This window comes from Vulpes vulpes, chromosome 12, assembly GCF_048418805.1.
Source record: "Vulpes vulpes isolate BD-2025 chromosome 12, VulVul3, whole genome shotgun sequence".
NCBI classification, from domain to species: Eukaryota; Metazoa; Chordata; class Mammalia; order Carnivora; family Canidae; genus Vulpes; species Vulpes vulpes.
This window is the reverse complement of record NC_132791.1, coordinates 131,918,582-131,943,627: the sequence shown is the minus strand read 5'-3', so window position 1 is coordinate 131,943,627 and position 25,046 is coordinate 131,918,582. Positions and strand designations below refer to the sequence as shown.

At 59.0% G+C, this 25,046-nt stretch overlaps 3 protein-coding genes across 9 annotated transcripts in view; 2 read left to right on the top strand and 1 right to left on the bottom strand.

The window, feature by feature from the left end:
- The first annotated feature begins 6,807 nt into the window (after positions 1–6,807).
- Positions 6,808–10,154, top strand: GGT6 (gamma-glutamyltransferase 6). 4 transcript variants are annotated; one of them, XM_026005180.2, is made up of 5 exons: positions 6,808–6,873; positions 7,471–7,594; positions 8,084–8,286; positions 8,375–8,488; positions 8,726–10,154. In XM_026005180.2, exons 1-5 carry the CDS (start codon positions 6,834–6,836, stop codon positions 9,757–9,759), a joined length of 1,515 nt encoding a protein of 504 aa, XP_025860965.2. In that variant the 5' UTR covers positions 6,808–6,833; the 3' UTR covers positions 9,760–10,154. The 4 variants fall into 4 exon arrangements, with proteins under 4 accessions (XP_025860965.2, XP_072586074.1, XP_072586075.1 ...); XM_072729973.1 differs by having other exon boundaries at positions 6,815–6,873; positions 7,427–7,594; XM_072729974.1 differs by having other exon boundaries at positions 6,815–6,873; positions 7,424–7,594.
- A 1,299-nt stretch (positions 10,155–11,453) lies between these two features.
- Positions 11,454–23,090, top strand: MYBBP1A (MYB binding protein 1a). The gene is made up of 26 exons (XM_026005212.2): positions 11,454–11,706; positions 11,886–11,981; positions 12,599–12,682; positions 12,766–12,840; positions 12,940–13,047; positions 13,868–14,043; positions 14,133–14,300; positions 14,423–14,540; positions 15,623–15,918; positions 16,128–16,238; positions 16,595–16,720; positions 16,842–17,009; positions 17,098–17,203; positions 18,148–18,244; positions 18,347–18,498; positions 18,776–18,856; positions 18,933–19,082; positions 19,156–19,332; positions 19,416–19,573; positions 20,214–20,451; positions 20,561–20,686; positions 20,771–20,839; positions 21,118–21,231; positions 21,405–21,506; positions 21,938–22,062; positions 22,212–23,090. The coding sequence occupies exons 1-26, from the start codon at positions 11,500–11,502 to the stop codon at positions 22,768–22,770; spliced, it is 3,987 nt and encodes a 1,328-aa protein (XP_025860997.1). The 5' UTR covers positions 11,454–11,499; the 3' UTR covers positions 22,771–23,090.
- Positions 22,955–25,046, bottom strand: part of SPNS2 (SPNS lysolipid transporter 2, sphingosine-1-phosphate) — a 26,147-nt gene continuing 24,055 nt past the window's right edge. For 2 of the 4 annotated variants that reach the window (XM_072729970.1, XM_072729969.1), the window contains 2 exons: positions 24,463–24,509; positions 22,955–24,100 (listed from right to left, as the gene is read on the bottom strand). In XM_072729970.1, the coding sequence (XP_072586071.1) occupies positions 23,713–24,100; positions 24,463–24,509 (435 nt within the window). In that variant the 3' untranslated portion in view covers positions 22,955–23,712. Of the gene's footprint in view, positions 24,101–24,462; positions 24,624–24,841; positions 25,006–25,046 lie in introns of all 4 variants that reach the window. The other 2 variants (XR_011995860.1, XM_072729971.1) reach the window with 2 other exon arrangements.

The following is a 25,046-nucleotide window of genomic DNA, read 5'->3' as shown; positions in this document are numbered from 1 at the left end:
TCTAAGCACAACATCTCCAAAGAAACGAGAGCTTTAAATGATACACTGGACCAGATAGATTTCACAGTTATCTACAGAACTTTACATCCAAACTCAACTGAATACACATTCTTCTCAAGTGCACATGGAACTTTCTCCAGAATAGACCACATACTGGGTCACAAATCGGGTCTGAACCGATACCAAAAGATCGGGATAGTCCCCTGTATATTCTCAGACCATAATGCCTTGAAATTAGAACTTAATCACAACAAGAAGTTTGGAAGGACCACAAACACGTGGAGGTTAAGGACCATCCTGCTAAAAGATGAAAAGGTCAACCAGGAGATTAAGGAAGAATTAAAAAGATTCATGGAAACTAATGAGAATGAAGATACAACCATTCAAAATCTTTGGGATGCAGCAAAAGCAGTCCTGAGGGGGAAATACATCGCAATACAAGCATCCATTCAAAAACTGGAAAGGACTCAAATACAAAAGCTCACCTTACACATAAAGGAACTAGAGAAAAAGCAACAAATGGACCCACCCCCAGCAGAAGAAGACAGTTAATTAAAATTCGAGCAGAACTAAATGAAATCAAGACCAAAAGAACTGTGGAACAGATCAACAGAACCAGGAGTTGGTTCTTTGAAAGAATTAATAAGATAGATAAACCATTAGCCAACCTTATTAAAAAGAAGAGAGAGAAGACTCAAATTAATAAAATCATGAATGAGAAAGGAGAGATCACTACCAACACCAAGGAAATACAAACGATTTTAAAAACATATTATGAACAGCTGTACGCCAATAAATTAGGAAATCTAGAAGAAATGGACACATTCCTGGAAAGCCACAAACTACCAAAACTGGAGCAGGAAGAAATAGAAAACCTGAACAGGCCAATAACCAGGGAGGAAATTGAAGCAGTCATCAAAAACCTCCCAAGACACAAGAGTCCAGGGCCAGATGGCTTCCCAGGGGAATTCTATCAGACGTTTAAAGAAGAAATCATACCTATTCTACTAAAGCTGTTTGGAAAGATAGAAAGAGATGGAGTACTTCCAAATTCGTTCTATGAGGCCAGCATCACCTTAATTCTGAAACCAGACAAAGATCCCACCAAAAAGGAGAATTACAGACCAATATCCCTGATGAACATGGATGCAAAAATTCTCAACAAGATACTAGCCAATAGGATCCAACAACACATTAAGAAAATTATTCACCATGACCAAGTAGGATTTATCCCCGGGACACAAGGCTGGTTCTACACTCGTAAAACCATCAATGTGATTCATCATATCAGCAAGAGAAAAACCAAGAACCATATGATACTCTCATTAGATGCAGAGAAAGCATTTGACAAAATACAGCATCCATTCCTGATCAAAACTCTTCAGGGTATTGGGATAGAGGGAACTTTCCTTGACATCTCAAAAGCCATTTACGAAAAGCCCACAGCAAATATCATTCTCAATGGGGAAGCACTGGGAGCCTTTCCCCTAAGATCAGGAACAAGACAGGGATGTCCACTCTCACCACTGCTGTTCAACATAGTTCTGGAAGTCCTCGCCTCAGCAATCAGACAACAAAAAGGCATTAAAGGCATCCAAATTGGCAAAGAAGAAGTCAAACTCTCCCTCTTCGCCGATGACATGATACTCTACATAGAAAACCCAAAAGCCTCCACCCCAAGATTGCTAGAACTCATACAGCAATTTGGTAGCATGGCAGGATACAAAATCAATGCCCAGAAATCAATGGCATTTCTATACACTAACAATGAGACTGAAGAAAGAGAAATTAAGGAGTCAATCCCATTTACAATTGCACCCAAAAGCATAAGATACCTAGGAATAAACCTAACCAAAGAGGTAAAAGATCTATACCCTAAAAACTATAGAACACTTCTGAAAGAAATTGAGGAAGACACAAAGAGATGGAAAAATATTCCATGCTCATGGATTGGCAGAATTAATATTGTAAAAATGTCAATGTTACCCGGGGCAATTTACACGTTTAATGCAATCCCTATCAAAATACCATGGACTTTCTTCAGAGAGTTAGAACAAATTATTTTAAGATTTGTGTGGAATCAGAAAAGACCCCGAATAGCCAGGGGAATTTTAAAAAAGAAAACCATAGCTGAGGGCATCACAATGCCAGATTTCAGGTTGTACTACAAAGCTGTGGTCATCAAGACAGTGTGGTACTGGCACAAAAACAGACACATAGATCAATGGAACAGAATAGAGAACCCAGAAGTGGACCCTGAAATGTATGGTCATCTAATATTCGATAAAGGAGGAAAGACTATCCATTGGAAGAAAGACAGTCTCTTCAATAAATGGTGTTGGGAAAATTGGACATCCACATGCAGAAGAATGAAACTGGACCACTCTCTTTCACCATACACAAAGATAAACTCAAAATGGATGAGAGATCTAAATGTGAGACGAGTCCATCAAAATCATAGAAGAAAACACAGGCAACACCCTTTTTGAACTTGGCCACAGTAACTTCTTGCAAGATACATCCACAAAGGCAAAAGAAACAAAAGCAAAAATGAACTATTGGGACTTCATCAAGATAAGAAGCTTTTGCACAGCAAAGGATACAGTCAATAAAACTAAAAGACAACCTACAGAATGGGAGAGGATATTTGCAAACGACATATCAGATAAAGGGCTAGTTTCCAAAATCTATAAAGAACTTATTAAACTCAACACCAAAGAAACAAACAATCCAATCATGAAATGGGCAAAAGACATGAAGAGAAATCTCACAGAGGAAGACATGGACATGGCCAACATGCACATGATAAAATGCTCTGCCTCACTTGCCATCAGGGAAATACAAATCAAAACCACAATGAGATACCACCTCACACCAGTGAGAATGGGGAAAATTAACAAGGCAGGAAACAACAAATGTTGGAGAGGATGCGGAGAAAAGGGAACCCTCTTACGCTGTTGGTGGGAATGTGAACTGGTGCAGCCACTCTGGAAAACTGTGTGGAGGTTCCTCAAAGAGTTAAAAATAGACCTGCCCTACGACCCAGCAATTGCACTGTTGGGGATTTACCCCAAAGATTCAGATGCAATGAAACATCGGGACACCTGCACCCCGATGTTTCTATCAGCAATGGCCACAATAGCCAAACTGTGGAAGGAGCCTCGGTGTCCATCGAAAGATGAATGGATAAAGAAGATGTGGTTTATGTATACAATGGAATATTACTCAGCAATTAGAAACGACAAATACCCACCATTTGCTTCAACGTGGATGGAACTGGAGGGTATTATGCTGAGTGAAGTAAGTCAATCGGAGAAGGACAAACATTATATGGTCTCATTCATTTGGGGAATATAAATAATAGTGAAAGGGAATATAAAGGAAGGGAAAAGAAATGTTGGGAAATATCAGGAAGGGAGACAGAACATAAAGACTCCTAACTCTGGGAAACGAACTAGGGGTGGTGGAAGGGGAGGAGGGCGGGTGTTGGAGGGGAATGGGTGACGGGCACTGAGGCGGACACTTGACGGGATGAGCACTGGGTGTTTTTCTGTATGTTGGTAAATTGAACACCAATAAAAATTAATTTAAAAAAAAAAGAAATGGAGGACCTGGATGATTAGGAAAGTCAGGGTTCGGCACCCCTCCCCGAGTCCAGGGTAACTCTTAAAGTGGAGGGGCAACCTGTTGAATTCCTAGTGGACACTGGGGCACGACGTTCAGTTTTATTACAACCCCAAGGAAAATTGGCAAACAAAACTTCATGGGTGCAAGGGGCCATGAGCACCAAACAATACTCATGGACTACCCGAAGAACTGTGGATTTCGGCACAGGCCAGGTATCCTACTCCTTCATGGTCATCCCTGAGTGTCCCTACCCATTGTTAGGTCGGGATTTGCTCACCAAGATGGGGGCACAAATTTGCTTCCACCTCAAAGGGGCAAATGTCCTAAACAAGAAGGGGCACCCGATTCAGGTGCTTGTCCTGAGTTTAGAAGACGAATATCGTCTCCACCAAATGCCCTCAGCGCCAATGACTGACATTGACCGTTGGCTGTGGGAATTTCCCCAAGCGTGGGCAGAAACTGGGGGAATCAGGCTGGCCCAATATCGAACGGCCATATACATAGAACTAAAGCTGGGGGCAGACCCTGTCAGGGCCTGCCAATACCCCATGCCTCTGGTAGCACGAAAGGGAATCACACCCCACATACGGCGACTACTGGACTCGGGCATATTAAGGCCTTGCCAATTGGCATGGAACACTCCCTTGCTGCTGGTTCAGAAACCGCACTCTAATGATTACAGGCCAGTCCAGGACTTGAGGGAAGTCAACCGGCGAGTAGAGGATATGCACCCTATGGTCCAAACCCATACACCGTCCTCTCCACCCTGCCTCCAGACAAAACTTGATATACAGTATTAGATTTAAAAGATGCCTTTTTCAGCCTGCCTTTAGCGCCCAGGAGCCAAGACGTCTTCACCTTTGAATGGATGGACCCTGAGAAAGGCATCAATGGCCAGCTGTCTGGCAGAGCCACTGGCAGCCGGAACGTCGGCTCAACGGGCAGAACTGATCCCACTGGTCAAGGCAATGACCATGGGGGAAGGTAAACGAATAAACATCTACCCCGACAGCAGGTACGCCTTCGCCACCGCTCACATCCATGGAGCCCTTTACAGGGAGAGAGGGCTTCCAACAGCAGAGGGAAAGACTGTTAAAAGCAAAACGGAGATTCTTGAACTCCTAAAGGCCCTAGGCATCATCTGTTGTCCGGGGCACCAAAATGCAGACACGCCAGTAGCCAGCGGAAACCGGCTAGCCGATTTAAAAGCAAAAGAGGCGGCCCCTCTGGTGACCCAGGTCTTAGCTAACATGCTACCCGATCTGGGGGCACAGACCCTGCCTGACACCCCCAACTATACTGATGCTGACTTACACTGGATCAAACGCTAGCCTATGACCCAGTGCTTGCATGGCTGGTGGAGGGCCGCAGACTCCAGCATCATCTTGCCAGAGGAACTAGGATGGCAAGTCCTATCCCAAATGCATCGGAGTACTCACATGGGAACGAGGAAGATGGAAGACCTCATAGACATGCAAAGATCACTATTAAAGACTCTCGAACAAAGATCGAATAGATTGTGGCAAGCTGCTGCGCATTCCAATTAACAAATGCCTCTGCCCATGGATCTAACCCGGACCCGGCTCTGAGGGGACTGCCCAGGAGCCTACTGGGAAGTGGACTTCACTGAGGTAAAACCTGGAAAATACGGGTATAGGTATTTACTAGTGTTTGTAGATACTTTTTCAGGATGGACAGAGGCATTTCCCACCAAACATGAAACGGCACAGACCGTGACCAAGAAACTGCTGGAAGACATCTTACGAGGTATGGTTTTCCTGTTAGGATCGGATCAGACAACGGCCCAGGATTCGTCTCTAAGGTAACACGAGGAGTGGCCCTAGTACTTGGGGCAGATTGGAAATGACATTGTACATATAGGCCCCAGAGATCAGGACAGGTAGAGAGGATGAACAGAACATTAAAGGAGACCTTAACTAAATTAGCCCTGGAGACTGGCGGGACTGGGTGACTCTCCTCCCCTTTGCCCTATACAGGGTGAGGAACTCCCCATATAAGATGGGACTGACTCCCTACGAAATCATGCTCAGTCTTCCTCCACCTGTTATCCCCAATTTATTATTATTATTATTATTATTATTATTATTATTATTTTGTTATCCCCAATTTAAAACCTGAGGTGCTTGCTGAATTTGATGATCACCAACTTCTTTTCTCCCTCCAAATGTTACAACGAACCCATGAGCAGGTGTGGCCTAAGCTGAGGGCCCTCTATGAGACTGAGCCACCCCTGGACCCCCATCGATATCAGCCAGGTAACTGGGTGTACGTGCGGAGATACCAACACCAGACACTTCAACCTCGCTGGGAGGGACCCTACCTTGTGATCCTGACCACTCCCACCGCTCTCAAGGTCGACGGATTACTCCCTGGGTCCACTACACCCATGTCCGGCCAGCTGACCCACACACCGTTCTCACGGACTTTGTTACAGAATGGAAAAGCCAACCAGACAAGGACAATCCCCTAAAGCTAAGACTGCACCGTTCTCACTTATTTCCCACCTCCAAGACTCCCTAATCCTAGGTTGTCCTTCAAAATAGAAGGGGATTAGACTTAGTCTTCTTACAACAAAGGGTGGGGGGGTTATGTGCTGCCTTAACTGTAAATAAGAGTGAGAACAGCAACAAGGTTGGTGAGAATCCTGGTTTAATCATTCCCCTGGCTCACTCTGAGAGCAACCTGGACCCATGATTGGGTCCTGTATAGGATCCTCTGAAAAAGGGGGGAATGTGGGACCCAGGAAATTTAACAAAATCCCCTATCCCCTATAAGCAGAGCAGGACTGACTCTATTTTGTGCTGCACCCGCCTTGTGCTGACCTGCTTATTACCTAGGGCACTGTCCCGCCCTAGTCAAAGACCAGGGCACACCCTAACCCGAAATCCAGCTCAGTGGACCAGCATGACTGTGCAACTTTCTGTGTATTCCATTGGCCACGGGCCCCTATAAAGTTGCTGAGCGTCTTAGTCTCGGGGTCCAAGTCCCCGCTCCGCTGCGTCGGGTACACTTGGACCCAAGCTCGAGCTTGTAAATAAACCCTCGTTTGTTTGCATCGGTGTCGGCTTATTGGTGGTTTCTCGGATTCACCATCTTGGGCACAAGAGAGCACACAGGGGGGGTGGCCTTGACCCGGCCACGGGAGGCGGGGACATGACTGGGAGTCAGGATGTGAGGCTGGCAAGATGGCGGTGCACCGTGATCACGGGGGACAGGTCAGCACAGGTGTGTAGGGAGCAGAGGGCCCCCCCCCCGCCCCACCCCTGTGTGTCCACAGTGGCTGCGGTGGCAGCGTTTGGGCCCCAGGAGGCCTGCAGTGCCACCTGCTGGACAGGAGCCCCACGATGACACCCCAGGGAGTCCCACCCTGCAGGCCGCTCCCAGAGAAGGCCCTGGCTGCCCACACCAGTGCCGAGTCGCATGCTGAGCCTGACCCACACCACACTGCGTCCCCAACGGGCAGAGGGATCCAGGGGCGACCCGCGAAGCTCAGGGGGCCACGGGGGTCCTGGCCTGGTCTCAGGCCTGCGGTGCCGCCCCGAGGCTGGGCTCCTCCCACCCCTCCGGGCTGCACGCCCTCCCGAGCCCCCAGCCCCGAGAGCCCCTAGGCCCCATGCCCTGATGGGGCAATCGCTCGCAGCCGCCCTGGCCCTGCGCTCTGCCCAGACCTGTTCTAGATTCCACACCACCTTTCCCCGGGGCTGCTTCCACCTCCCCACCCCCACCCACCGCCCAGCGCAGGCGAGGCCGGGACTCAGTGGGGGAGGCTGACCAGCAGGAGAGCTGGCGTGAGCACCAAAGGGGCCATGGAACCCGCCGCAGGGCCTGTGCTCTACCAAAAGCTGGCGCTCTGGGATCCAAGCTTGGGATCTGAGGAGGAGGAGGAGGAGACAGAGACGTTGGAGCTGGTCATTCCCAATTCCTGGAGCCCCCAGGACTCCTTGAGGTGAGCCAAGGACCAGCCTGGGCACCCGGCAACTCAGGCCCAAGGCCAGCGAGTCCCCCCTTCTGGAGCCCCAAAGGTGGGGGTGGGGGCAGGCCCCCCATGCTTGGCTGGGCTCCAAGAACATTCGGGGTGAACAGGGAGAGGCCAGGAGGTGCAGGAAGCACCTGCTCAGCAAGTTGGAGCCCGGCAACACCTGGCAGGGCCCACTCGTCCCGCCAGCCAAGCCACCCCACAGGCCTCACGCCAGCCTGGCCCAAGCCTGCCTCTCCAGCGTCCTCCTCAGAGATGCCCACCCCAGCAGCCCTGCTCCCCCAAACCCCTCCCGGGCACCATGTCCTGTCTGCACTGTGCCAGGAGGACCTTCTCCTTGGCCGGCTTGAACTCCTCTCCCAAGTTAGACCAAAACTTTTGGGAAATATTCCCAGGGTTCTCTTGGGATTCTTGGCTGCCCCCGACCCCAACCTCAGCTCAGAACACCTGTCTCGGCAGGAGAAAGGTTGACAGGCTGACCGGGGCCTGGGCTCGCCTAGTTGCTGCTCTGCTGCTGCTGGCTGTTGGCCTCTCGCTGGCCGCCAGGCAACTCCATGCCAGGGGCGACCCCACAGGAAGCCCGGGCTCAGGAGCAGCCCCGCCCAGTGGGCACTCCCACACCCCCGGCGTGTACCACCGCGGTGCCACCATCAGCCCTGCAGGTCAGTGCCGGGAGGTGCTGGGGAAGGGACGGTGGAGGGGCCCTGGCTGCGGACCTTCCCCACCCAACACCGTCTCTTTCTGTTGCAGCCACGTGCTCCCACCTGGGCCGAGAGCTGCTTGCCGCGGGCGGCAACGTGGTGGATGCCGGAGTGGGAGCAGCTCTGTGTCTGGCAGTGGTGCACCCTCACGCCACGGGGCTAGGTCAGTGACCCTCCACCCCAGGCCTGCTCGGCGCCCAGGAACTCGGGCCCCAAGCTCAAGGCCGGTTGGTGGCAGGACCCAGGAGAGTTAGGAGCCTCCACTCTGGGCTGTGGCCCCTGTTCCAAGGTCCGAGGGGTCATGCCCCCGGGCCTGGTTAACGACCCCTGTCTCCAGCCCAGGCAGTGACTCCCGACCCCCGTGTCACCGAGTCCTGTGTGACCCCTTTCTCCCCTGCAGGTGCCACGTTCTGGGGTCTCTTCCATAACGGCACCTCGGGCAGATCGACCGCCCTGACGTCGGGCCCAGCCCGGACCCTGGCCCCAGGCCTGGGGCTGCCGTCTGCTCTGCAGACTCTGCATTTGCTGCACACGCACTTCGGCCGTCTGCCCTGGCCACAGCTGCTGGCTGGCCCCAGCACGCTGGCTCAGGAGGGCTTCCTGGTAGACATGGCCCTGGCTGGGGCTCTGGCCGCGCAGGGCACAGAGGGCCTCTGTCCGCTGCTATGCCACAGTGACGGGACGCCCCTGGGCCCTGGGGCCCGAGCCACCAACCCAAGCCTGGCGGCTGTGCTACACAGGGCAGCACTGGCCCCCACCCCAGACCTCGCCGGGGAGGCCCTACTGAGGCCACTACTCAGAGACCTGGGGCTGCAGGCACCCTCCGTGGGGCCCACACCCTCCCTGGAGCCGGCACTGCAGCTGGCTGTGCCCCAGGGTGTCCTGTCCACCACCCGCAGCCCCTCTGCTGGCCCAGAGCTGCTGGCCATGTTGCAGGCAGCCCTGCATTCTGGAAGGCCCCCTCCCGACCTCTGCCTACCACTCCCACAAACTCCTGTGACCCCTGTGGGCAGTGTCCTGGCCACCATAGACAGCAGTGGCTCTGTGCTCCTTCTAATCTCCTCACTCAACAGCTCCTTTGGCTCTGGACACCTGTCCCCAAGCACTGGGGTTCTACTTAGTGATCTGGTGGCTGCACCTGCCGCTAGTGCCTGGGCCTGCCCCCTCGTCCTTCACAGCAGCTTGGATGACACAGATGCTGATGTGCTGGGGCTGGTGGCTTCAGGAGCCCCTGATGTGGCCAGGGTCACAACTCGTGCCCTGCTTGGTCACCTGGCTGGGCCCCAAAACCAGGCCCAGCACTGGCAGCACCAGGGACCGACACAGAACACTAGCATTTGCGGCCAAGGGATCCTGCTCCAGGTGGCCGCTCATGCAGAGCACGCCCACGTCTCCAGCATCCCCAGTGGCTGCTGCACCTTCCAGGGCTTCTAAGCAGGAGGCAGTGTGTAGCAGTGAGGGTGGGGTGGGGGTTCTCAGGCCTGCAGGCAGGGGCAGAGCAGGCCCGGCAGGGATGACGTGCATGCAGAGTGTGCACAAATTATGTGCTCACAGCCTCTGACCTGGACACCAATCTGGACTCCAGATCTGGGTCTTTTTTCGCTTAAGGATACTGAGGGTAATGGGGTAAGAGCACCAGGCCGCAGCGCCAGCCCCGAGTTCAGATCCAGCTCTGAGAAGGACAGGTAGAAGGGTGCCAAGCTCGTGCCTTGGCTGCAGGCCCCATGGGAGGGGCAGGCAGACCTCTCTGGCCTCCTCTTCAGGACACCCACCCTCTGCTGACCTCTGTCAGCTGATCTGGAAACAAAATAAATATCAAATCTCCTGGATGCCTGTGCCAATTCTGCTTCCCAGGTTCCCAGGTGCCTGTCGTGGCTTCCCCCTTGGGCAGCACAGCAGAGCCCTGGCTAGGTTCCTGAGGCTTGCCCCTGCCCCGCTCAACCCTCTGCCTCCTGGGGCGGCGTCTACACAAGGTACACGTTTTCATATCCTGAAAGCAGCAGAGCAAGGAAGGGGTTGAGAGGAGGGATAGGAGGTGAGGTTGTGAGATCTAAGGAGGGGGGTATTCGCCCTGACATGGCCCGCCCCCTCCTCCCCCAGGGCTGGGGTCCCTAGGACTGCTACCCTCCAGAGACTGCATCTCTAGTGCAGGCACAGGGGGGCCCACCTGGCTCCTCCCTGCCCTCGCAGTTCCCTCTGATTCCATGGATCTCTCTCTTTTTTTTTAAAGATGTTTATTTATCCATGAGAGACATAGAAAGAGGCAGAGACACAGGCAGAGGGAGAAGCAGGCTCTGTGTAGGGAGCCCGATGTGGGACTCGATCCTGGGACTTCAGGGTCATGCCCTGAGCCTAAGCAGACACTCAAATAGCTAAGCGGTGCCTCTGTCTACCTGGCTGGGTTAGCCCTGTCTCTTCTTCCTACACCAGCTCCGAAGTCTAAGTCGCTGGACTGACCTATTACTTTGCTCCACCCCTGCCCGCCAGTACCCATTGGGTAGATCCTCCCCCTGCAATCCTACAATCCTCTCCCCAAGTGGCCGAGGAATAAGCTTTCGAAAATGTAAACAGCATCAAGGCTTGCAAACCCTCCGAGGACTTTGTAGCCATGCTCAGATTAAAATCCCAGCGGGGGGGGGGGGCCTGGAGGGCTCCGTGGGGTAAGGATGCGGCTCTCGGTCTCGGCTCAGGTCCTGATCTCAGCTCAGGTGGTGGGATCGAGCCCCGCATCAGCCTCTCTGCCCACCGGGGAGTCCGCCTGAAGCTCTCTCTCCCGCTGCCCTCCCCCTGCTCGCTCGCTCGCTGTAAAATAAGTAAGTCTTCGAATCAGTCAACCGGGCAGCCCCTGGGGCACACCCGGCGGCCCAGCGGAGTGGCGCCGCCTGCAGCCCGGGCGTGATCCTGGGGACCCCGGGTCGAGTCCCGCGTCGGGCTCCCGCACGGAGCCTGCTCTCCCCCTGCCTGCGTCTCTGCCTCTCTCTCTCTTTCTCTCTCTGCCTCTGTCATGAATAAATAGATAAAATCTTTAAATAAAAAATAAATCAATCCACCCCGCGCGGACTGCGCGGCCCGCCCCGCCCCGCCCGCCAGGCAGGCCCCGCCCCCGGGACCCAGTGCGCAGGCGCCGCGACCTGACCCGGAAGAGGCCGCGGCCGGGCCCACGTGGTCGGGAGCATGGCGGGGACGGAGAGCCGCGCGGCCGCGGAGCCTGGGAGCCCCGGGGGGGCGGCCCACAGCGGCGCCCGGCCCGCCGATCGGGAGGGCCTGCTGAAGCAGAGCCGCGAGTTCTTGGACTTCTTCTGGGACATCGCGAAGCCGGAGCAGGAGACGCGGCTGGCGGCCACGGAGAACCTGCTGGAGTATCTGCGCGCGAGACCACAGGTGCGGCGGCGGCGGAGGAGGGCGGGGGCCTCGTGCACAGGGCGGGGGGGCGGGGGCCCCGGGGCCGCGGAGGAGGGCGGGGGGTGCACGGGGGGGCCCGCGGGGCCCGGGGCGGCGGCGGGGGGCCCCGGGCCAGCGCGGCACGACCCTTCTGACCGCTGCACGCGCTTGCTGGGCAGGGGTCCGAGATGAAGTACGCCCTGAAGCGCCTCGTCACCGGGCTCGGGGCCGGCCGGGAGACTGCCCGGCCCTGCTACAGTGTGGCCCTGGCACAGGTGAGGAGGCGGCTCCTGGAAGGGGCCCAGCGGTGCGGGTCGGAGCAGCGGGGACAAGGGAGAAGCTGGGCGGGTGCTCGTCTCAGCAGCATGCGGAGCCGGTGGTCCGGGGCGTTGGTGGCATCCGAGCCTGAGCTGGCGTCCCCGCAGGCCTGCCGCCCACAGAGAAGCGCAGGCGGGTGGAGGGGAGGGCGAGCTGGTTTCCTGCTTGGGCCCAGGGGTTGGCTGGTCTCAGAGGTGCATTTAGGGGGTATTGTGAGCTCCGGGGTGGGCTGCTTTGTATTTTCAGGGACCAGGGCTTTTTCTCTTCCAGGGGTAACTCCGTTGGGTATAGGCCACCTCTGGGGCACAAGGGCATGTGGGAGGCTGTTACAGACCCAGTCCCTCAGGAACCCCCTGTGGGCAGCTCAGAGCAGGGGTGGAGGTAGAGTGGGTGGGCATGAGTCAGGGAGGCTAGATTGGGCTGAGCAGCAGCGTTGCACACCAACACTGCTCTGGCAAGGGCAGTTTCAAGGGGCACCAGGGCCTCTGGGTACTAGTTGGAGGGAGATGTGGGAGGAGGCTGGACCTCCGCCCTGAGCCCCTCTCGCCCTCCTGCTCTCCCCTCAACCCCGCAGCTGTTACAGTCTTTTGAAGACATCCCCTTGTGCAGCGTCTTGCAGCAGATACAGGAGAAGCATGACCTGCAGAAAGCGAAGAAGGTGAGAGCTAGTGGCTTTAGATCAGCAGCCCCAGAGTGGGGTTACTCAGGCCCGTTTTATCTCAGCCTGAAATTCTTCTTTAGGCCATGATGAGACCTGCTCTTTTTGCAAACCTCTTTGGGGTGCTTGCCCTCTTTCAATCAGGCAGGCTAGTGAAGGTAAGCGCTTTGGGGGTAAGGGTATGTGGAGGGACTTGGGAGTGCTGGGGGTCCGTGGCATGCTCTGCTTATATATCCTCTCCCCACTGTGGGCACCAGGACTCAGAGGCCCTGATGAAGGCGGTAAAGCTGCTGCAGATCCTCGCCCAGCACCACAACCACTTGCAGGAACAGCCTCAGAAGGCCCTGGTGGACATACTGTCTGAGGTATGGGCTTAACAGCCACAGGACCTCTGGCATCGCTCCCGATGTGGAAACACTGAAGAGAGCAGAGGAAGATAGATGTTCTAGGAAGAGCTGTGTCATAGATAGGTGTTTAGTCTAACGTACTTGGAGCAGTATTTCAACACAAAATTAGTGTAAAAACGTGCAGAGTGTCTTTATGTTCTTTTCACATCAGGTTTCTAGAGTCTGTTGTGTGTTTTGTACCTAATGGCACATTTCCAGTCAGGTTAGCACGTTCCAAGAGCTCAGTATTTGCAACATTGGACAATATAGTCCTAGAATAGCACCTAATATGTGGCAAATACATTAAATGTGTTGTTTTTGGATGGAGAGGAACCCCCCAGGACTCCTTGCCCTGCTTGGGAAATGGAGGTGTGCTCGTATCTAGAACCCTTTGCTCTTGAGGAAGAGGCAAGGACTGGCATAGCCCTGGCCCCAGAGCTAGAAGGACCTGAATCCAAGTCCTAGCTCTCCATTTACCTCCTGTAAGAAATGAGCCACTACTGAAAAAAAAATTGAGAGGAATAATTTTAAAAGTAGCTAGTTAGCACCAGCAGTTAGTTACTAGAATCCTGGGACTGGGGGGTGGGGGAGGTTGAGCTTTTCAGCCGGTACCATGTAACGATCCTGATGCCTGCCAGGGTGGATAGTGGCTATCCCACCCCAGACTGGCACTGTCGGGACCTCATGGGACCCTAGGCAGATGGAACAGCCCGTGGGGCTTACATGGCAGGAGAGGTGACACAGGGTGCTGGGGGAGCTGCTGCCGCCACCCCCACTCCAACCTGTGTCCCCGCCCCAGGTCCCGGAAGCTGTGTTGCAGGAGATCCTGCCAAAAGTCCTCAAGGCGGACTTAAATTCGGTGCTGGGCTCCCCTGAGCACCTGGAGCTCTTCCTCTTGGCTCAGCAGAAGGTGCCTGAGAAGCTGAAGGAACTGATAGGACCCGTCAACCTGTTCTCAGATGAGAACATCCCCAGGTGTGAGGGATGTGGGAGGATGGGCTCCCCCAGGGACCCTGTTGTCTGGTTGGCCGGTGCCCCCTGAGTTCCCTCCATCCCTTCCCCAGACTGGTGAACGTCCTGAAGACGGCGGCTGCCTCTGTGAAGAAGGAGCGCAAGCTGCCCGCTGTGGCCCTGGACCTGCTCCGCCTGGCGCTTCAGGAGGGCAGGTTCCCATGGTTCTGGAAGGAAGTCGTGGAGCAGGGGCTGCTGAAGAAGCAGTTCTGGCCAGCCAGGTGCGTGTGGCGCTTGTCCTCTGCACACCCCCTTTCCTGTTCGGTGGTGGGGTGGGCTCGGGGCCCCAGACACCACTTGGTGTGGCCCAGGCTCTGACCAGGCTCTGCTGCACACCCCTCAGCTACCTATGTTTCCGCCTGCTGGGCACCGCCCTGCCCCTGCTGTCCAAGGAGCAGCTGCCGCTGGTGATGAAGGGGGACCTGATCCGGCATTTTGGGGAGCACATGGTCACTGCTAAGGTGGGTATCCCCCCTCCCCCAGCAGCCCAGCACTGCCAGGAGGGGCAGGCCACCCCTTGGGTTAGCTTCTCGAGAAGGTTGCTCTTTGCTGCAGCATCCTGGTCTTCCTACCTCGGTGGTCCTGCTGGGGAACTGGGTGTCCCTTCCACGTGGTGGTGGTTTGGCCAGGTCAGTCCTTCTGGTCTCAGGTCCCTCAGCTGAGGCACGTGTGGCCAGCGGCCCACCCAGACTTCCCCCGTCCCCAGCTGGTGTCAGTGGGGAGAGTCATCTTGGTCCCTGACATACTGAGCACTGTGCATGGCCCCATGCCACACTGCGCACTGGATGGCGGGGATCAGGTGCTGGTTAGGAGTTCAGAGTAGAGAGCCAGGCTGACTCCCCCCGCCTGGGCCTGCCGCCTCTGTTGCGACTGGTGTCTTCCTTAGGTGCTGTGAATGTGATAGGGTTAGAGCCCCTAGAGCGCTTATGGCTTCCCCGGCACCCAGGAAGTACTCCTGGGGGGCTGTCCTCACCTCCCATCCCTACAGCGGGTTTCTGTTCTGTGTGGAGTGGGGCAGGGAGGCCAGATCGGCGGCTCCATGTCCCAGATGCACCACCTGGAACTCCATGACCCTGAAAAGTTAGTGGCCGGCTTTTTCTGTGCCACGTTTTCTTTATCTGTGAGATGCCACGAGGAACCCAGTGTGAAGGGTTGTCCTGAACGTGAAACCCACCACCACCCAAAGCCTCGTGGCTGTGGTGCCCCCGTGGGCAGTGCTGGGTGCTGAGCCCCATAGCGCTATAGCCAGGTGCTTGAGATGTGGGGTTTGAACCCGGTCAGAGTATAGAACAGCCCGTCTGCAGAGTATAGAACTCCTCCGTCCTGGGCCTAGAAAGCAGCCTGTCAGGTACAGCAGGTGGGGGTGGGCGGAGGGCCACCTGGGGCTGGAGCAGGTGGATGGCGTCGGGGCCACAGCGTGGCTCAGCCTGGCTGCGTACAGGGCTTGGGCTTCCCAGGCCTCAGTCTCATCTGTTGGGGAGAGGGTGGCGGGGCCGTGGGCCTCCTGGCTGGTGACCCCAATGTTGGGCCTGACTCCTCGCAGCTCCCAAACCAGTTCAAGTTTGCTCCGGAGATGAATGAGTACTTGAGTGCCTTCCTGGAAGGCTGCCGGGATGACCCTGAGCGGCAGCTGGCTGTGGTGGTGGCCTTCACGTGCGTCACCAACCAGGGCCTCCCTGTCCTGCCTACGTTCTGGAGGGTCGTGCGATCCCTGAGTGCCCCTGCCCTCAAGGGCTATGTGGCCTGGCTGAGGGACATGTTTCTCCGGCCTGACCTGGACTCCCTGGTGGACTTCAGCACCAGCAGCCAGAAGAAAGCCCAGGATGCCTCGCTGCACGTGTGAGTGGCCAAGTGGAGCTGGGAGAGCTCAGCCCTCCTTCCCGCGGGGCCTGGGCAGGGCAAGGGAAGGGCAGGGGAGCCCCTGAACTCAGACAAGGCCTGGGTTTCCTCATGTGCTCCTGTGCTGTGGTTGGAGGAGTTAGTGTCTGTCTCCAGGGTGGGGGGCAGAGAACCTGAGTGGCTCCCATAACCTGGCTCCCACCCACCAGGCCTGAGCGTGCTGTGCTGCGGCTGCGGAAGTGGGTCATCCTTCGCCTGGTCAGCATGGTGGACGCTTTGCATGCAGAGAAGGAGGAAGATGTCATTGAGGAGGTGGCCAGGTAAGGGCAGGCTCTGCCCCCCCCCGCACCCCACGGGGGACAAGAATGGGCCTTTTGTCTGGTCCTAGACCTGGTGTGGTCTCCCTGGAGCCTGAAGCCTGGGGGCTGGGTCACCACTGGAGGGCCACTCGTACCCCTTGCGGGGGCCCCCAACACTGGCCTCCTGTCTCGGGGTCTCCTGCAGCCCTCACCATGGTCCCAGGAGGGGGCAGCCCTGTGTGCAGAGCCTGTTTGTGCAGGCTGGAGATGAAACTTGGGAAACGTTCCTTGTGCCGCCACTGGCCCTGGACTGGGCGCTGGGTGGTACCCTCCTGGGAGGGGGCTGTGGCCATCCCTGGCTCTCCCACCCTCTCCAGGTTTTGTTTCTTCCACTCGTTCTTCGAAACAAAGAAGCCTACATCCCAGATTCCAGAGACCGAACAGCGGTTCTCCTTCCCTCTGGAGAGCCGGACCCGGGAGGTGGTCAGCAGTGCCTTCTTCAGGTGGGCTGCGGGCAGGCTGGGTGGGGGGCTTCTTGGCTTGGAGAGCACAGAGGCCTAGTGAGCTCCAGCAGGTCAGGGTGCGGGCGGCCTGGCCTGTGACCCCAGCCCCATCCTTGCCCAGCCTGCTGCAGACCCTCAGCACGCAGTTCAGGCAGGCTCCAGAGCCCACCCAAGACCGGCCACCCTGGACCCACCGCTTGGTACAGTTCGCGGACTCGCTATTGAACCGCAGCCGCAATGTGACTCCCCTGACGCCCTTCAGCTCACAGCAGCGCCAGGCTTGGGACCGGTAAGGGGCTGTGGTTGCCACTGGGGAGGTGGGACACCTGAGGTCCAGTGGGGGATGGTGGCCTGAGAGCATGCCCATGTCACCCCAGGATGCTGCAGACACTGAAGGAGCTGGACGCCTGCCCCCCAGAGGCCAAGGCCAAGGCCAGTGCTTTCCAGCACCTGCTCTTCCTGGTGGGCGTCTACTTGTTCAAGGTATGGGGGTGAGTGGGGTGGAGGCTGTGCAAGTCGTGTAGCCAGTTTCTGAGGCCAGTCGGCCCTGGTCGAATCGCAGCCCAGGGAAGAGTTGTTACATCCACTTCCCGGCCCCCTTGGATGCTGAGCTTCCTACGCGGCGTGTCTCACCCCCATGATTTTGTGGCAGATGCTTGCTCCTATCGGCCTGGGGGCGGGGGATGCGGAACTCCCAGCAGAGTAACCACACAGTCGCTGCCTGGGATTCACCCTGGGGTCAGACTCCCTGCCCCACAAAGGCCCCCAGACTTGCCTTCCTAAGCGGAGGTGGTGGGTGTGCAGGAGAAAGTATGGCCTGTGGGGAGGGGCCTGCTGTGGGCAGTCGTGGCACATGGGGCGCTTTCAGGGCACTTCTGTCCGCTGTCAGCCGAGGAGTGAGGGCCTGACATCCTGTCCTGGAACCTCACCCACCAGAAGCCAAGTGGCAGGTTGGGGTGAGCGGGTGTGCCTGGGGCTCTGCACCCCAAGGTCGTGTCCTGTGTGCTGGTGCCAGCCCGTCCCATGGCAGCATCTCCAGACGTCTTCCCCCACTGGGCTCCTCTGCAATGCCAGAGGCCACGCATGCGGTGCAAGCGCCCCAGTCCCCGGTGGAGGCTGTGGTCTGGGCTCACCCCAGCAAGATGGCGCAAAACTGGATTTGAGTTCGTTCAAAGTAACGAGTGCTGGGGGTCCAAGCCCCTGACCCAGCTGGCCTTGTCGCCCCCAGGTGGTGGTGGGGACGTTGGGCTCCAGGCCCTGTGGCTCCATGTGGTACAAAAGCCACGGCCCGCGGGGTCCTCTGCCCTGGGTGTGAGGGACCTGGGCCTTGTGCCTCCCCCCACTGCACCCGCGTTAGTGGCCCCTCCCCTGGCTCAGCAAGGCTGGGGGTGGGGCTGGCATCTGACCTGGTCCTTACCCTCCCACAGTCCCCTTTGGAGAGCTGCGATCTTCTGGGTGACATCCAGACCTGCATCAAGAAAAGCCTAGGGGAGAAGACACGCCGGACTCGCTCCAAGGCTGCCAGTGGGTCACAGCCCTGGGGTGGGGGCAGGGCACATCCTGGGCCCCTGTGGACGTGGAATGGGGTGGTGGGGACCTGCCCAGGCTTAGCTGTCCCACCTGCAGACCCCCAGGAGCCGCCGTGGGTGGAGGTGCTGGTGGAGATCCTGCTGGCCCTCCTGGCCCAGCCCAGCCACCTGATGCGCCAGGTGGCCCGGACCGTGTTCAGCCACATCTGCTCACACCTGACGCCACGTGCTCTGCAGCTGATCTTGGATGTGAGTTGGGGCTGTGGGGAGATGGGGCCTGGATGGGACTCTCCCAGCTCTGTGGCTGCCTCGTCACCGTGACCCGCAGAGCGGGTAGGGGCCTCCAAGCCCAGACCACTGCTGTGCAGGTGGTCCCCCGGGGGCCACAGGGGTCTCAGTGTGGCCTCCTCTCCCAGGCTCCATTTCCTCCTTGAAAGGAGCCTTTTGGCCCAGACTGGACAGGGCCCGGTCAGGGGAGGGGGAAGAGTCTGCGCTACAGACACGTTGGCCATTGGGAAACCTGCAGGTGCTGAACCCTGAGCAGAGCCCAGAGGAGGACAGCGTGGTGGTCACGGACGATTCCGAGAAGCAGCTGGAGAGCGAGGGGGTACGTGTTGGGGGGCACAGTGGGGCAGGCAGATGTGTGGTGGGCGACAGGTGGTGCAATACGGTGGCTCCTGCAGGACAAGAGCTCGGAGAGTGAGGACGACAAACATTCGGCCAGCGAGGAGGACAGCGATGAGGAGGACAGTGACGAGGAGGACCGGGACAGGGATGTGGACCAGGGCTTCCGAGAGCAGCTCATGGCAGTGCTACAGGCGGGGAAGGCCTTGGTGAGCCACAGGCTGGGGCGGGAGGGCCTGCGTCCACACCAGCGGCCAGCCGCTCAGCGGGCCTGTTCCTCAGGGCACAGTGGACGGTGAGGATGACGATGACGACGAGCTGGGGGATGAGGCCATGATGGCTCTGGACCAGAGCCTTGCCAGCCTCTTTGCAGAGCAGAAGCTGCGCATCCAGGCCCGGAGGGATGAGAAGAACAAGCTGCGGAAGGAGAAGGTGCTCCGGCGAGACTTCCAGATCCGGGTGAGCCAGAGAGCTGCCGGCACCACCGTGTCCCCCCTCCCATGTACACCCCACACCTGCTGACCTGCCTGTGCTGGCCACAGGCTTTGGACCTGATCGAGGTGCTGGTGACCAAGCAGCCCGAGAACCCACTGGTCCTGGAGCTGCTGGAGCCCCTGCTGGACATCATCCGACGTAGCATGCGCGGCAGCAGCTCCAAGCAGGAGCAGGACCTCTTGCACAAGACCGCCCGCATTTTCACGTGAGTGCGGCCTGTGACCCGGGCCCCTGGGCTCCCCATGATCCGGCGGGTGTGCCTCTTGCACTTGGCCCAGGCTCCTTGCCAGCCCCCCTACCGTGGTTCTGGGATGGGGACGGAGGGGGGCACCTGAGCCAGTGATGAGGTACCTGGGAGAGCCATCATGCTCCTCAGGCCCTGGGGGCACAGGTGGGGCAGAGGGTTGTGTCTCAGTGGGGACGGGCCAAACGCAGAGGTGTCAGCAGGAGCTCTGGTGGGGGGTGGGCAGCAGGAAAGAGGACACAGGTGGGGAGGGCAGACTTGCTTTCTCGAGTGCTGACGTGGCCCAGGGACGGGAGATGCCAGTGTAGGTTACAGGCAAGAGTAGAGTCGGTCACCACACCCCCCACCTGTGTCCTGTCTAACATCTGTCAGGGTTGAGTTTGCTGTGTGACCGAGCACATGCCCTGAGCATGCAGACTGGCCTCAGGGCCCGGAGCCCGCTGTTCCACAGGAGTCCGGAGCACCCAGGACACATGGGCCACACTTCCCCAGGGAGGGGGTTCTGCTCTGGGTCACCCTCATCTGGCCTGTAGGCTGGCTTTGTGCAGTGGGGAGGGTGACGCAGGGGAGTGTGACCAGCTGTCCCCCGATGGCCCCATAGACACCACCTGTGCCGCTCCCGGCACTACTGCCACGACGTGGGCCGCTGCGTGGGGCCTCTGTACGCCCAGGTGGAGCGGCTGGTGGAGCAGGCTGGCCGCCAGGCCGATACTACCATTTCTCTCTACTACTTCAATGCGGCCCTCTACCTGCTGCGCGTCCTCAAGGGTAATGCCACCGACCCCGCCTGCAAGACCCAGAAGAAGGAGAAAGCCGGCCCCAAGCCCAGGGCCCTGGAGGTGAGCAGCCCTACCCATGCCTGGGGGTGAGTGGCGGCCCAGGAGAGAGCCCCCCCACCCCACAGGGCCCCCCGCCCCAGCCTCACATGGGCGCTCTCCCGTGGCCCAGACTACTGGCGGCTTGGATCTAAGCCTTGTGACCCCAGTCTACTCGTCTGCGCTGACTTCTTTCCTGACCAAGCGCAACAGTCCGCTCACAATCCCCATGTTCCTCAGCCTCTTCTCTCGGCACCCGGTGAGTGGGGGTCCGCCCACCCCCGTGGCCCCCATGCCCCTGCCTGGCCTAGGTCCCCACTCATTGCCACGCCATCCCTCCCAGGTGCTTTGTAAGAGCCTGCTCCCTGTCGTGATCCAGCATGTGAGCGGCCCGGCGCGACCCCGCCACCAGGTAGGGATGTCCCCGATCCCGGCCGGCGTCTGTGCCCTGGCGAGGGCAGAGCCATCCCTGCCCTTCAGACCTGCTGTCCCCAGGCCAGGGTGGGGGCCTTGGGGGCTGGTGAGGCTGGAGGGCGGTGGCACTGGGCAGATGGCAGGGCTGGGCGCTGACACAGCTGCACCTGCCCGAGGAGACTGGTGCACCCAGAGCTGCAGCTCTCAAGGCCCATGGGCCTGTCTATGGCTCTGTGAGCTTTGGGGCCATGCACTGAGGGCTCCTCCCTCCCCCAGGCCCAAGCCTGCGTGCTGCTCCAGAAGGCCTTGCCTACACGGGAGCTGCGGCTGTGCTTTGAGGACCCCGAGTGGGAGCAGCTTGTTGGCCAGATCTTGGCCAAGGTCACGGAGGTGAGAGCTGTGGGGTCCCTGCCCGCGTTTCCCACCCACAGTGGGTCTCTGGGACAGACCCTGCTCCTTGGCTAGGATTGGGCTGACGTGCCTCCCCAGACGTGCCTCTCTCGGGGCTCCATGGGGTAGGGGGCAGCCCTGCAGAGCGACTCAGTCAGGTGTCTCCTCCCCAGAACCTGCGGACGCTGGGTGAGGCGCAGGCCAAATCGGAGCAGCAGAAGGAGCTGTCCTCCCTGGGGCTGCTCAACACCCTGTTCAGGACAGTCCATCAGGAGGTGGGTCCCCGGTGACTACCCTCCATGGGAGGATGGAGAGGTCCTGGCCGCGGGTTTCCAGGGGCGGGGGGGTGGAGTTGGGCAATGCCTGGGCATCCTCGGGGAGGACTGGTCAGAGCCCCCATGCAGGGTGCCACGGGGAGGAGATGCCTGGTCCAGGGCCGCATAGAGCAGCCCCCAAGTTTTGGGAGGGAGCCAGGGAGTGGGGGGGGGGGTGTCTTGGAATTAACACCTCCCATGTGCACAGAGAGAACTTTGAGCAGGGAGAGCCCTGAGTGGGGAGCAAGAAGGGATTGGGGGCTCTTCCCTCCAGCGTGAGGGGGACGGGATGCTCAGGCACGAGGGGCAGGGGTGGTAGGATGGGGACCCAGAACCAGGCGGAGGCCCTGCCTCCCATTAGGGCTTCAGCCACAGCGTCCCCTGTCCCGCAGAAGCTGACCGTGGACCTGACCTCTGTGCTGGCCGTACTGCAGGGCAGGCAGCTGGGGGAGCACTCGGCGGGCTCCAGCCGCCTCCACGATCTCTATTGGCAGGCCATGAAGGCGCTTGGCGTGCAGTGCGTTCTGGGGTCTGGGGGGGATGCTGGGGGGGACCCTCAGGACAGGGGAGACCCTGGGGGGGGGGCTGTGGACAGCCTGGTCCCATGGGAGCAGAGGAGTGGCCTGTCCCCACTGGACGCCTCCTTACCCATGGGCTTTCCTCCAGGCGCCCCAAATCGGGGAAGAAGGATGCCAAGGAAGCCCCCAGTGCTGCGGAGACCCCTGTCAGCACCAAGAGGAAGAAGAAGGGGTTTTTGCCAGAGACCAAGAAGCGTAAGAAGCGTAAGTCGGAGGGTGCAGTGCCAGAGGAGGATGCCAAGCCCGCAGCCTCCGCCGGAGACCAGCCCCCTAGGACAGGCAAGAAGAGGAGACACAAGAGGAAGGCCCGGGCGCCAGCCCAGGCCCCAGAGAATGGGACGCCTGCCCCCAAGGGGCCAGCCCCAGACCCCAGCACCACAAGCCCTGGCACCCCTGCCAAGACCCCAAAGCCACAGAAGAAAAAGCGGAAGCTGTCCCAGGTGAATGGAGCCACCCCTGTGTCCCCCGTGCCATCATCGGGCAAAAAGCCTCAGAAGGATGTGCCTGAGAAGGGGGTGTCTGGCAAGTCGCCGCAATCTGCGCTGCCACGGAAGAAGGCCAGGCTGTCTCTGGCCAGCAGGAGCCCCAGCCTCCTCCAGGGCACGGCCAAGAGAAAGAAGGCTCTCAGGAAGGCCAGGAAGCCCTGAGCGTAGGTGGCCCCTGGCCCAGAGACCCCCGTGTGCAGCACGCATCCTCCACAGGCCCCCTGCAGGGTAGCAGTGCCCAGCCCCGGAGCGAGTGCACCCGCCATCCACTTGCCCCCAGGACTCCAGGAAGGGGCAAGGGCCCATGTCCCCCACCCCTGGGCTGCTCTGTCCCGGGAGCCAGCGCTCCGCGATTTAAGTAGGTTTATTCCTTCGTTTACAAGAGGAATATATTTGGCTTCTCTCTTAAGATTCTGAGATTCACAATCAGCAGCTCTAAAAAATAAAGGAGTAGTTTGGCTTCCGGAAGGAAGAGGAGACAACACCTGGACCTGGTTCTTGTACAACAAGAATACATTGCTGGGGCCCCAGTGGAGGCCGGGGTGGGGTCCCCCTTGCAGGCGCCCCAGAGCTCAGAGAGGAGCGAATGTCCCGCCAGCGTGCACACGGAAGCCGCGCCAGCCACTAACCGCGGGGAGTGTCTGGTCTGCCCTGGACTCCCGGCCACCTTGATTCCAGCCGGTGGGGGTAGGGGACGCAGGGCACTGAGGGGCGGGGGAGTGCATGGGAGCACCACAGCCATGTGGAGCATAGCCTTGACCTCGGGTTCGACCCCTGGCCATTGGCAGGACAGGAAGCTTCGTGGGGTGGCTGCTTCCTCTGGTCATGAGGATGCTGGTGGCGGCTGCCCTGTGGCTTCTGGGAATAGTCACCTGGGCCCTGCCATGGTTAGGGCCCCACGGGGGGCGGGGGTGCCACCAGGGCCTTCACCCCTGGTGATGTCAGCTCCCCCGTAGGCGGAGAGCCAGTCCAGGCAGCAGCCTAGCATCCGCGGGGACAAGTGTCCTGAGGGAAGTGGTGCACAACCCGGTAGGGCTGAGTCTACCCCAGGGTCAGAGGCCAGGACCTGAGGCCCAGACCCTCCAGTCCAGGAGCTGCAGGTCTTCAGAGCTGCCATGTGGGAAAGTCCAGCTGTCCGGCCCCATGGCCTGGGGAGGCTGGAGGCTTGCCCAGGGCCCCATCAGGTGGCGACAGGCTGGGCGTGCCCCACACACCCACTGGGGGCTGCCTTTGCCATAGGTGCCAGGCACCCTGCAGTCTGGCCCCAGGGCTGCATGTCTGTCTAACTGCGTGGCTCCCACACACACAGCCTTTCACGCAGGGCGAGGCCACGACCTGGTGCAGCCACGGCCACTGCACAGGCCCAGACCAGAGAGGGTGGGTGCCTGGCCTCAGGTCGCACAAGTGGCTTTGAGACTGCCCCGCAGGGCTGGGATGCCGTGAGATGCCTCCCGAGTAGGACAGTGAGGGTTCCTCGCCGGCCCATAGGCACCTAGAGAGAGGGGCCAGGTCATTGGTGGGGCGGGGGGAGGGCAGTCCCACTCCCACTGACTCCCCTTCTGCTGTTAGCAGAACTGGGCCTTTCTCTGTGCCCTGGGGGTGTTGGCCCTGGGGTGGTGACCTTGAGTCCTGCACTGCTGGGAAGTGCAGCCCCTGGAGGCCAGGCCCAGGGGAAAGTGCATGGCCTGCAGGGGGGTTCCTGCCCATCCAGCCATTCTGAGGCAGAGGGATCCTGCCAAGCCTGGGGCTGATGGGCGCTGCCTAGGCAAGGAGGTGCCTCAGAGAGGCTGCTCCCACTTCTGGAAGGTTCCCCAGGACCCCTTCCCTCCCGTGGCTGGGCCTGCCTGCACTCACGGCCTCAGACTTTGATGGAGGCGGGCGGCATCACCAGCTGGTTCACCCTGGGGGAGAGACGGGCGGGGGTCAAGGTGGCGGATCAGCGGCGGCTGGGCCCGGGCACTGATCTGGCGCATCGCATCTCGGGGGCCGGCTGGCCGGACGTGCCGGGCAGGGACCTCGTCAGCCCCAGGGGAAGGTGGGAGAGCCCAGGGGTGGGAGAGGAGAGACAGGAGCGGAGAGCAGACAAGAAGAGTCAGAGCCCCAGAGGCTGGGCTGCCCAGCCCAGCATCACCCCCGCCCCACCACCACCACCACCAGCTGATGGCACGGCCCCGCCCCCCACCAGCTGATGGCGTGGCCCCCAGGCTCCCGCAGGCCGTGCCCGCCCACTCACTGCTGCTCGGCCTTGGCGCGGTCGCCCAGGAAGAAGAGGGCCGTGGCCAGGAAGAACATGCCGCCCAGGACCACCACGAAGGGGCAGAGCATGAGGGCGTAGCCCAGGCTCAGGAACTCCCAGAGTGGGGAGTCCTTGGTGCTCTGGCGGATCAGGTCCGAGATCTGCGAGGGCGGGGCCGCGTCAGGGGGCGCCTCCCGCAGCC